This window comes from Haliaeetus leucocephalus, unplaced genomic scaffold, assembly GCF_000737465.1.
Source record: "Haliaeetus leucocephalus isolate CR32 unplaced genomic scaffold, Haliaeetus_leucocephalus-4.0 Scaffold751, whole genome shotgun sequence".
NCBI classification, from domain to species: Eukaryota; Metazoa; Chordata; class Aves; order Accipitriformes; family Accipitridae; genus Haliaeetus; species Haliaeetus leucocephalus.
Genome location: NW_010973187.1, coordinates 10,332,391 through 10,345,802, shown reverse-complemented (window position 1 = coordinate 10,345,802; position 13,412 = coordinate 10,332,391). Strand labels below are relative to the sequence as shown.

General features: G+C 37.5%; 1 protein-coding gene across 1 annotated transcript in view; it reads left to right on the top strand.

Annotated features, from left to right (window-relative positions):
* Positions 1-13,412, top strand: part of PCLO (piccolo presynaptic cytomatrix protein) — a 367,233-nt gene that overhangs the window by 241,573 nt on the left and 112,248 nt on the right. The window contains 1 exon segment of the mRNA XM_010580944.1: positions 6,148-6,273. Within this exon segment, the coding sequence (XP_010579246.1) occupies positions 6,148-6,273 (126 nt within the window).

Below are 13,412 nucleotides of genomic sequence, written 5' to 3'. Positions count from 1 at the left end.
TTTTTTATATGTATATATGTAATGTATATGCATCACTGGAACAGTCTGTGATGTCTGGAAAGATATGAAATGACAAGTGAAATGTCCTTTTGAAAGTCAAAAAGTAGGTTAATTGCTAAAAAGCAGAAAAGATACTGGCCATTCAATTTTATTAATATCTTTCTCCTAAGTATGGATTTCTCTCAAAAGTAACTCTTCATTTGTTAGAGACTTGAAATCTTCTTTAGAATAGACTAGACTAAACTAGACTAGAGTAGAATAGAATAGAATATTTCAGTTGGAAGGGACCTAGAATGAATTCAGAGCTGACCAAAAGTTAAAGCATGTTATTAAGGTCATTGTCCAAATGCCTCTTAAACACTGACAGGCTTGGGGCATCAGCCACCTCTCTAGGAAGCCTGTTCCAGTGTTTGACCACCCTCCCAGTAAAGAAATGTTTCCTCATGTCCAGTCTGAACCTCCCCTGGCGCAGCTGTGAACCGTTCCCACGACTCCTATCACTGGATACCAGGGAGAGGAGCTCAGCCCCTCCCTCTCCGCTGCCCCTCCTCAGGAAGCTGTCGAGAGCAATGAGGTTGCCCTTCAGCCTCCTTTTCTCCAACCTTGACAAACCCGAAGTCCTCAGCTGCTCCTCACAGGACATTCCTTCCAGCCCTGTCACCAGCTTTGTTGCCCTCCTCTGGATGCATTCAAAGACCTTCACATCCTTCTGAAATTGTGGGGCCCAGAACTGCACACAGTACTCAAGGTGAGGCCGCACCAATGCTGAATACAGTGGGATAATCCCCTCTTTTGACCAGCTGGCTATGCCGCATTTGATGGCCCCCAGGCTGGGGTTTGCCCTCTTGGCTGCCAGGGCACACCACTGACTCATGTTGAGCCTGCTGTCAACTGCCACCTCCGGATCCCTTTCTGCAGGGCTGCTCTCCAGCCACCCCTCTCCCAATTCACACTTGTGCCCAGTGTTACTCTGTCCTAGGAACAGGATCCGGCATTTGGACTTGTTAAATTTCATCCCATTGCTCATAGCCCAATGCTGCAATCTGTCTAGCTCCCTCTGCAAGGCCTCTTGTTCCTCAAGAGAGTCAACATCACCTCCCAGTTTGGTATCATCAGCAAACTTGCTAATGGTGCGTTCAACTCCTGCATCCAGATCGTTGATAAATATATTGAACAGGACTAGCCCTAGTATTGAACCCTGAGCAACACCACTGGTGACCAGTCACCAGCCAGATGTAGCCCCATTCACTACAACACTTTGAGCTCTGCCCTTCAGCCACTTCTTCACCCAGCACACCGTGAACCCGCTAATCCCACAGCTGGACAACTTGTCCAGAAGGATGCTGTAAGGGACAGTATCAAAAGCCTTACTAAAATCCAGAAAAACTACATCCCCCACCTTCCCTTCATCCACTAGGCAGGTGACCTAAAGCTTCTAAGTTTGTATTTTCAACTGTGTTAATCAGTGGCTCAAAAGCTGACTGTAATGATTTAGTATCCATATTTGTTTATCAAAGTATAAAACCAATTTAGTTGCATGATCTGTCTTGCTGACATTATGTATGCAGTAGGAGCATGCTTGCTAAGGGACAACCACAGGTGGATGTGTGAGTGCATTAGTTTAGCATTAGGTTTTTTAGGTTTTGGGTTGTGAGGGTTTGGGGGGGCTTTTTTTTTTTTTTTGCTTAGCATGCTGCATCTTAAGGCTTTAGTTAAGATTAGATAGAAGAGTAGGATCACAGCCTTGGGAGATCAGTAAAAACAGTTGCAATTAATTAGCAGTCTTCTAGCTTTGAAGCATCCTAAAAAGGATTGGATCTTAAATGTGTAAAATTCCCTTTGAAGAGATGTTTTCCTGAAGAGATTTTCCATAGAAATCAATACTCAAGAGTTCAGAAAGGTGCCCTCTCTCATTCAAAGTACAGTGATTCGCTTTCTGACAGTTAACTGGTCCTGTGTCTTCTAAAGAAGAAAACAGCAGTTCATTAATCTGAAAATCTAAAGTTGAAAGATGAATGTCTGGTTATATCAAAATAGTCTGAGAGATGGAAATTAAGACTCAAAAATTAAAAAAAAATCTGAGAAAGATCTGAGAAAGCATATGATTGATGATATTTTTAAACTATCTTCATTCAAGGTGGTAAATTGGTCAATGTCATTGCAAACAGAAGTAGTAAACTCAATATTTTCAATAGATACAGTAAAACCAGGTCTGAAATCCCATCTTCACATGAGAAAATACAGCAACATCCAAGTAATATTTCTTTGTCAGCCAGAACAGAGCACTTAGAGCTCATTGGGCAAAAAGTAACTCATTCTGACTGCCAGGAATTGAATGTGTTGTTACTTAAGTTGAAATATTTATTCTAGTAATGTTTTTGCAACATAGTAATAATGGAATACAATTTTCTAATTTAGTGCAAACAGATCAAATTAAATGAAATACCCCCTGCTTTGTCCAGCAACAAGAACATGTGCTAACACGCACTCACACATCCACCTGTGGTTGTCCCTTAGCAAGCATGCTCCTACTGCATACTTAATGTCAGTCACACATTTGACTCTAAAATCTGCAAACGTAAAATCACAAGCCTTTTCAAAGAGTCTGGGAATAAAAATCTTTATATATTAGCATGGAAAATAATTGATTTTAGTAGCAGTAATATGGACGAACACCTTAGTTTTGCAAAATCAGAACCAATATGTCATTCATAATTTTCAGAGTTATCTAGCATAGGTATCCATAGAATTGCCTCTGAAATCAAGTGTCTTATACACTCAGTTATATGGCAAAACACCTCTTTGCCATTCTGTTACAATTAAGCTATCAGAGGTAGAGATACTAGTATAGTGTATCATGAGAAAACTCTGACCCTGTAGAGTTACTCCCCTATGTGATGAAAAGCATCCAGTCCTACTGATACATTGAAAAGTCCATATGTTGACTGTGTGGGTTGGGAGTAAGTTACTGTGTGCTTGTTTGTGTGTGTTGTGTACTAAGAATAGTTGTTCATTGGATTTGCTGAACTTAATAGTTCCCTGTTGTGAGCCTCAGATCTGTAACATTTTAATGAGTCTTTCAATAGTGTTTGATCAGAAGTCCTCTGGTAAATGTGCAGAGCAGCCCACATGAATTTTTAAGTCTTAAAGATGGACTAATGTTTAAATGCTTTTATAGGGGTATGCATTTGCTTTATGCAATGAGGTGGTTTTTGTTTTTTTTTAAAGACTGTATTTTTCAACTTTTGTAAAGGACATTTAGACCCATCCTTAGAATGGTGGGTTTGCTTTCCTTATCGAGTCAGGAAAAATAAACTTTACTAGTGCTAAATTTCATATTTGCACTGAAATAAGGTAATTAATTTAAAATAACTATGCAGTTTGTTCCAATTACACTGAAAGATTACTCTCCTCAACAAAAATAATCTTAGAATTTCCCATAGCAAAGTCCCAGAGTGCCGATACAGCTATTGTTTAAAACACAGCATCCTTTCTGTATACCAAATCATTTGTGTTAGAAACCAGCCAAGAAGCAATATGTTTAGCTAATCAGTTATCATCCATAGCAAGTTTATAATTAAAGGAATATTAACTACCATGATGGATTTATCTTGTAGCAGAAATTTAACTATATTGCCCATGCCTGTAATTAGCTTGGGTATCTAAGTGGTATTTTGCGTTTATTATATGGGTCCCTTTACTTTTTCTAGAGGGGCCCCCTCAAGCTGAAATATTTATACTTTTCCAATTCCTAATTTGCTGTTAAAAGAGGAAGAGACAACTGTTCACTTGTCATGTCCAAAAAAAGGCTTAAAAAGATTAACATTCTTTTGCATTACATTTGCATTACTTTACATTCCCAGGTGTAAAGTCTTACAAGAAGCTGACTTTCTTAAAGATGTTGCTCAGGTCTTCAAATTACAAAGAAGAAGACAAACATGCAGAGAAGAGCCAAAGTGGCTAAAATTTTCAGCAAAAAATTCAAGGAACTTACTAGCAAATTTCATGCTATCATCTGAGTATTCACAGCTCCTGCTGACGGTACTTAGACATGCCTGCACAGCGTTTCATAGTGGGTTTTTGAACTGGCAAAGTTGCACAGGACAAAAAAAAAGTAAACTTGGGAGGACATACTTGCCATATCAAACCTCTGTACAGTTGTAACTTACAGAGTTATTGTTCATGTTGTCATAGGGTTGAGTTTATATATTCCCTAAATCTCTTATCTGTTCTGAAAGTATCAAGACTAAATATCGCCCAATAAGTAAAACAAAAATACAGACTCTGGAATGGGTTTATATGACAGATCTGAACTTTATCTCAAACTTGGATATAAATATAATCTACAGGTGAATTATGTTCAATGTATGCGTACAAAACTCCTACCTGTACTCCCAGTAGTACTATACCAAAATCAATTTCTCCTGTTACGCACTGTGGTCGATAAACAGTACAAGAACTGGCCTGCAAAGAGTCTTCATCATCCTTTGTTAAAAACTCAAGGTCTATCATACCATTTGTCATACACTAGCCCTCACCCATGTCATGACTTATTCCCACAATACCCCTGAAACTCATCCTTGGCCAACAGCCCACACTGAAATCATTCACTAAAAGTTCTGTATACTGATAGCACATTACCAGTGGTCACCCCGTCACTGAATCATAGAATCATAGAATGGTTTGGGTTGGAAGGGACCTTAAGGTCATCTAGTTCCAGCCCCCCTGCCATGGGCAGGGACACCTTCCACCAGACCAGGTTGCTCAAAGCCCCATCCAACCTGGCCTTGAACACAGCCAGGGATGGGGCATCCACAACTTCTCTGGGCAACCTGTGCCAGTGTACCACCACCCTCATCATAAAACATTTCTTCCTTATGTCTGAACTAAACCTAGCAGCTAAACTAGGATAGAAAAACTAGTGGAAACTTTTTTGGCCAGAAACTCAATGTGGCTATCTTGCTTTTTAAACAAACTCAGGGCTGACTTAACAAACACTAATAGCATTATGAGGAAAACCTTAATCTAGAAAGATAAAGCTTTGCAAAGAGATTGTGTGGTGAGCTTCCTATAACTGATTAATCTAATCACTCAGCAGATTCAGCTTATTAAATTAATAAATTGAAAATTAATTATTTAGCCATTACAATAAAGGTGGGAAAATCAGCCTTTACATTCTCAGATCAAAGTGTGAATTATCTCATACGAAGTTTTCTTTTTCTTCAAAGACAAAATTTGTTTTTCTTGTGTGGGAAAAAAGACTTTTTTTTGAAAAAAGTAAGATACCATGAAAAATTGGTAATGCATAAGATTATCTTTATGAGACTATTTTTTAAGCTTTTATTTTCACTCTCATTGTTCTGTACATGAGGGAGATTAGTGATCTGCTTCTCTCCACCTAAAATAATTGGAATGATCAAAATGTTTTCATCTTTGTAATTTTTAATAAAGGGAGAAAATATGTTATATTTGATGAAGCTTTACACAGACTGATCGTAGGCTTTTTTTCCATTTTGATAATTTGTACATCCTTTGATGTAAAAGATGTCAATTAAAAGCAAATATTTAAGAAAAATAATAGCATCTGCCAAATATAGGTTCATGTAAATGTACATGCTTTGCTGCTGGAGCTCAATGATCTCTGTCTGTCTCCATATTTATGTGATTCTAAAAGCTCAGCTGCTATAATTTTTCAGCTAAATTGCATGCATGTTTTAGGCATATGATAAAGCTATCCTTTGAATCCACACTTCACATGGATTTCTAGCAATATAATGCAATTTAATTAATACTGCAAATTATGGTTTGCTTGAAATAGGTTTGCCATGCAAATAGTCCCTTTGCAGTACAGTAAGACTGTCAGAAGAAGGTAGGATTGGCTTCAGTGTAATTTTTAATGAATCAGTTATTTGTGTTATGTCACTCATACAGTAGTTACTTAAGATCTTTTCCTTTACTTCTACCCAAAGTTAAGTCTTTGGGAAAGTGAGAGATGGGACTGCAGTTAACCTTAATCTTCCAATCATAGCCAGAAGTTATTGGTAACATCCTTCAGTAACCTCCAATGAGTTGTTCTCTTCCTTTCTTTCCAGTGAATTATTCATTGCTTCATCTCTGTTTAAAGTTTTCTCTTTCTTTTGATAACAGGCAATGGACTGGGAATCCGAGTTGTAGGTGGGAAAGAAATTCCAGGAAGCAGTGGGGAAATTGGAGCTTACATTGCCAAGATCTTGCCTGGGGGCAATGCAGAGCAGACGGGGAAGCTGATAGAAGGTAAGATAAACGCAGTATCAAAAAGTGGAACCACAGGAGCATTGAGAGTTTGGTAGAATTATTTGTAATAAAGATTTTCCCTTGCACAACAGGTGTAATCTTGTGCAAGGAGTAAGGGGCATCTGAGAGCCCCTCTAAACCTCCATGAGTCTTAAAGCAGAAAAGGACTGATAGAAGGTCATTTTATGACTTCTGTAGCCAAAGAGAATTGCCATGATGAGCAGTATTATGGCATGTCTTCAGTAATATGTGCCAATATGCTGTCTGCACTGGGGGTAAGATAATATGGCTAGAGTCCCACTGTATATCATGGACATAGATCATCAACATATATCATGGACGTGCTGTTTTGAAGATCTTTAACCTGGCTTGATCATGTAGATATCCATGTTTGGGATTACTTACATTTCTTAGTTGCACAGGTAAAATAGATCAGAGATCCAGTTCTATCTCAGTGACGTGCACTTAACTTTTTTTGAAATTCCCTAAAGTGAGACTTGACTGAATTTTCTGACCTAACTTTAGTTTTCCAGTTTAAGATAGTGATCCAGCCTGCCTCAACAGGCAACAGAGAAAAAGACGCATCTACAGAAGGGCAATTGTTTCATCCACCATAGACCTCTGTTTCAAGAACAGGGAGTGTCTTCCTCATTTAATTGACTTTAAGAAGACTGCATTAGACTACACATCATCATTTAGGCAACTAAAGCTAGGTGAAATGAATTTGACTTAGTTATCATTAAATTTTCTAGGATAATTACAAATGTGATAATTCTGTCTAATAACGATTTATTTCTATCCCTGATCACATAAATGCTCCCTTCTCTGTATAACTATTTTATAGTTCCTTTTTTCATGTGAATATCTGTATGCACCTGAAATGTCAGTTTATCCATGGACAAATATATAATGTATTTGTTTCTAATTCATTCAAATCAAAAAATTATTTTTATTTCTTTAATAAAGGCAGATATCCATGGGGAAAAAAATAACAAAAGAAAGAAGTGGGAAGAATAGTTCTCCCAGGCAGACTTCAATTCACATAAGTTTTCTGAATAGTAAACATGCAACGAAAGTCATGATTAAATCAAAAGTACTTTGCAGATAGAAAAGCTGAGTAAATTGATTAAAGAATGTATTCACAAAGAATAGCTTAAATATGTTGTGGGCATTACAAAACAGTGTCACCTGCATTCACCCTGTTGCTTTTTACATCCTTGGTGGTTTCTTTGCCAGTATTTTAACGATATACATAAAAAAGGTGCATGTACACCAATGTCAGTGAAATGATGTATCAACAAAAATATCCTCCTTTTTTCTCTATAGAGTTGATTCTGCCATTCATATTTAATGGGTAGCATCTCACTCATCAGTTGATAGAATAGTATTATTTATTGCACATGAATGATGAAAGAATTTACCTTAATTTAGTATGCTTTGAAGTGAGTATTTGTTTTGGCTCCCTCCTTACAAAAGACTAGGTCTTTCATAACTGTGCTAGATCATGCATGTGTTTTTTCAGTACCAAGCAGGTAAAGAGGAGAATGTGGTTATTCAACATTTCCCTGAGACTGAACATTTCAAGAAAGAGGATGAGCAGTTCCTGCTTGGAATTATCTCTGGTCTTTTGGTTTCTCTTGTCAGGAACTTCTCTGGAAATTGAGGTTTAAAGAAGTTCTTCGCTCACCATATACATATATTTTAGCAGTGATCAAGATTGGATTTACAATAACTACAGGAGAAGTTCAGACATGGCAGTTGCTCTTCTGTCTGTTCACATAATGTATTTTGAAGGTTTATTCATATTTTATAGAAAGGTGAACAGGACAGTAAAATATTTATTCCTTTGTTTCATTCTCCGATCATATGATCAGTCATGTTTCTGATCTGACCTTTATAAAAGTATCCTAGACTTGGTTGTGTTCGTGTAAATCAACTCCATCAAAATCACTATACTTCATCTGTAGAATTTGTCCACACAATGTCCCAGAATATGTTTTACTATTGATGTGTTAAATGTTCTGTCAGAGAGAAAAAATGCTTTCTGCAGAATGTACCATTACTATAGCATACAAGACAAACACTTCCCCTTACTGTCATTTACCATTTAAATCTTGCTTTTATATCTAGTTTACTTTTTATGTTATTTTAGATCCTATCATAGATCAACAAAGAATATTTGGCTACGTCACTGTTAGTTTTGTTTGTTTGCTTTAGTGGAAATATGGCTGATTGCACATTTAACCTGTACCCTTCAGAAGTGCTAAAATCCATTGAGGTCTTCAAACATTCTCATATTGATCTGTGTAAGTCCAGCCAAACTGCTAATGTTACCAATATTGCTGATATTGTTGTGTCTGAAAATAGAGGCTAGTCTCCATTTTTTTTTTCAAGTTATTTGCTGTCTTTCACATCACATACAGAAAACTTTATATGTCGTTATCTGTAAATGACAATTACGTATTAGTAATTCATATAGTAATCACGAGCCACTTTTTCTGCTGAAATGCTGTGTGACTTCAAGTTAGAGTATATACCTAGTCATCAAGTAAATGTATACTAATAGCTAATAGCTTGACTCATTAGCCTTTCTAAGAACATGATTCACTGCAAAATATCCCATCAACCTAATTAATTCCTCTAATTCTAAAACCAGAAAACACTGGGTCAGGTCTCAAAATCCTATCAAGTAGCATAAGGAGCAAGGATAGATTTACTGTGGTTATGAAGGAAGCCAAAGTCCTACCTGCTGTCTGCATGACTGCATCTATGAAGAAATGACACACTTTAAAATACAGATAGCATTCCTTTCCTTAGGGAATAGCAATCCATAAAATCTTAGCCTATTTAAATAGCTTTGGAGGAGTCTTAGTGCTGAAAAATTTATTTATAGTTCTGACTGGCAAATACCAGTCTTTTGATTCTCTCACCTTGAATTGCTTTCAGATGTCAAAAATATCTCTGATTCATCATTCATCGGCATTACAAAAACTGGAGGTGGAAGACTCATTCCACTGAGCTCATCAAGTGCAGGGACTGTGTCAATTTGATAGATGTGTCTGTGCTCCCTCTCATGTTGACAGAAACAGTTCAGTTATATTCCACCTGGTAAATCTACTGGGTGAATGGCATTTCTGCCAGCATTTCTCAGAAACAGAAGAACCTAGAGTAAAGTGCAGAAATAAAATATTAATGTGTGTTACCAACTGTTACAAATTTGCTGGATGCCCTCAGCATTCAAGTTTTCTTATTGGACCATTTCAACAGGCTGACTGGAGAGCCTGGGAACTGGTGAACCGTGGGTGTCTTTGTTCCAAGTTTTCAATCAGCAAGGCATACTGTGTTGCAATGTTTAAGCCAGCTGACATTCACCAAGATGAAGAGATTCCCGGACTTTCCAGTCAATTCTGGGGAATTTGTATGGTCTAAAAGCTAATGGTGAACTTGATTTGTGGTGATCTCACTGCCTTTGCTGACACTCCACTCAACAGCAACCATGACACTGATCAGATTTTTGTTAACTTGTCCGAGGCTTTATGGGTGCATGTTTATTTTTAATGTGTATGCCTCGTTTAAATAATATCTTCCCAAACTTAAAAATAGGAAAATCATATACAGTGAAGACAAAAACTCTTATTATTAAAAAATACTGAAATAGCACTCCCAGCTTCTATTTTATAGCAAATATAACAATGTAACATTTCTAGCATAACGTGGAAGGATGCCACCTACCTTATGAGTCACAGACCTTCACTGTAGAATTTTAGTATATAAACAGTCTGTGCTAGCAGAGAGACATGCTATTCAATTCAATTCAGTTGAATTTTGCATTTTATAATTTAATAAAAATATTCATCATACAGGGGTATTTTAAGCTTCCCCACCCTGAAGCTGGTCCAATAATATTATAAGAAAAACTATCTGATGTACATACAGACAAGGAAAGATAGTGCCACCCTGTTAAAGCTGTTAAGTAGGTCAGAGGAGAGAAAATGCACTCCTGTTTGAGAGTTCTGTGGTAGTTAATGGTGCCCTGCCCCTCAGTCCGATCCTTAGGCACTTGTTTTCATCTAGGTTAATAACGACTCCCCTTAGGATGCAACAAACATTGCTCCTCAAAACACTACGAAGGTCCTCTAAGAAGAGCCACCTGCAGCCTGATGGCAGAGCCAAGAGTAGGTAAAAGCACATCCAGTGTCCTCCGTATCAAAGTCTGAGGATTGACGATGAGTTCTTAGGTGTACTCAGTATCTTATAGACTTAGACTCAACTGCTAACATGCAGATGGTCAGTTTTCCAAATTGTTTGGTTGCCTTTAATTGTGCTGGAAGTTCCCCAGGCCACATGGCCAGTTCCCCTCAGGAGAGTGTTTTGAATGAGTGGGTCTTTATTGGGAATGTCAGAGCTCTCTTTCATCTTTAGAAAACTGCAATCTCAGAACTTCAAGAAGCCTTCAGGAAATAAAACTGAAGTCTCCCCATTCCTCTTTTCCCTGTTTATTCACACTTCTTTTTCTTCTTCTATGGAAAGTCTTACATGTTCTTATTTATTCAAGTGTCAATATTTCCTTTTGTAAGAAGACCTTTGGTGCACAGCTCTCTCTCTAATGCCCTAATATGAGGCCAAATACACATTAGAACCATTCCTCAGATTGAAACTAAGAGCCTTCTCTTGGGAGAACAGTGGGACATGCAACTGGATTATTGACCAGTCTGTGAAAGGATTATTAAGAATGTGTTAAGAACAATTTTTCTGCAGTTTGTCTGAAGCACTTTTGGTCTAGTTTGGATAGCACCGAGTGCTGAATAACAAGACCAGACCCAGTTTCAGAAGGTCTTTTGCAAAGGCAATAGCATGTGTAATGGCTTTCCGTCTTATCAAAACTATCTATTGTCATATCATAGACATGCTTTCAATATTGCTTGGAAAACACAATGTGGCTGGAATGGTCATGGGCACCTAAATAGTTGGAAAGCCAGAACAGAAGCAGTAAGTCACTATCCTTCCCCCTACTCCTCTTGCTACACTTCTCTCTTATCCCTGAGTTATAGATTCGCTCAAGTGTAATGCTGACTGGTGGGAAGTGCAAAAGGCACCAGATCTTCCTTAAAAGACGGTAGTGAGTGCTGCTTGCTGTTTAGCCAGCTAAAATTAGAAACATTGATCAGGTCATCACAGTGAAAAGAGATTTTCCAGTCCCCATGAAGCTGGGGATAGTGAAGAGCCAGCATCCCTTCTTGAGTCCCTCAGATAATTACACTTCTGGCAGAAAGTAGATAGCATGATGAAGCTGGAAAATGATGAAAAGAAATTAAAAGGAACACAAGAAGGGAAGGAAAAATTCTCAAAAAATTTTGGACCAGGTCTTAAATGAACAGAAATAGTCTTCCCCTCCTGCACTTCCATTTTGCAGTTTGACTGCTTTATTACTGCATTGAAAAAAACCAAAGAAATAAGTTGACCCTGTTCTCTGAGCATTAGACTTAGTGATTTATTGTGCTGTCCATGCTTATTCTGTGGGGTTAGAGGAGAAGAGATCTTGCTCTCAATATATCCCCTGGGCTACAGGCTCAGGTTTATCTGTCCCAGCAGAAAATGACTTTATCAAAGGAAGTGTGCACAAAATAACAGGCAATGCCATAGCATGGTTGAAAGCTTTGCCCTAAAGCTCTTTAGAAAGGACTTACTCTAAACAAACCTCTAAATGCCCCCTATCAGCTGTAAATCTTCACTTGTGTAGTTGTGCTGCTCTCGTCCATGTATTGTGCTCTGCCTTGTACTTCATTCAAATAAGTAATAATAAATGTGCAGTGTTATTCTTGCGAAGTGTGGCAGTGGGCATTCAGCATATAAGAAAATACCTTTTAAATATTTTGAAATTAATTTTTTTTACAAGGAAAGTCTATTCTAAAAATTAAGTTAGTAGAAAGGACACCACAACAAAGTGTATCTCCTGCATGTTACAATTAACCTTCTATCTGTTCCAGTAAAGAAAGGAAGGAAGGAAGAAAGCTTTCTCACACTGGTTTAGCCATTTCATATGCAGTCCTACTGAGAGCGGGCTCAATTCTGTTCTTTATATGGTAGGAATTGAGTTGTGCTGAGAATTTAGTTTGGCCATTTGCTAAGGTACGAGAAGGAAATCAGAATCACCAGAAGGAATGAGAATTGTTTCAGCACCTGTGTGGGGCTTCCAGAAGAAAATGGGAGAAGAAAAGACTTGCAGTATGAACAACTGACATACATAGAAGTTTGAGAGCTGGTTGCTGTAACACTGTCCACAACTTTATTTACTGAATCTGTTTTGTGGCCGTTGAAACACACTTAGTAAATAATACTTTTCCATGCTTCACAATATAGGGCATCTAGCTTATGGAGATTTAATTTAATCTTATGGTGGTAGAATGATACAACTGGGATTTTGCAAGAATACTTCATTAGAAAACTTCTTGTATACCTAAAATATCTGTTTCAGTGAGATAAAACAGGTAATATGAGTTTATAATGTTTCTGCCCAGCACTGTAATTGCTCTAGCTTAAATTTCCCTGCAATAAAAATCAACACTGAAAATAGCTATTAGAGAGTAACTTGGATCTAGGAAGTAGCTGAGCAGCTGTATAAACTGAGCTTTCAGGATCTTTTTATGTAATCTAAAGCAGAAGATAAGAGAAAACTTATGGGGCACTTATAAATTTTTTAAAGCTATGAGAAAGAAGCATTAAATTAATACATATTAGGACCAGTAAAGATCTGGCATCTTGCATAACACAAGTTACAGATTTTTCACTCCTGCATTTAGCCTTGTTATGTGCCACATAAACTAGTACAGATTATACCTTCTTGATGACCAAGAACTCTGAAAATACCTTGAACAACTAATTATTGCTGAAAATCAATTTTGCTGGAAAAGCCCTGTCATACAAATTGTACTGGCAAGTTGGATTCTGAATAACAAATAAATAATTCCATCAAAATATCTCTTTAGGGAGTTTCTCTTTAGTCTTATATAGGTAAGTCTAATTTGTAGAGACAAGAAAAATAACCTGGATGCTTCAAGCAGAGGGTAAAGGCAGACATAGTCACCAGACGTTCCAGAGGTAATGAAGTGGAGCACAATCACAAAGGTCAGGATAAAAGC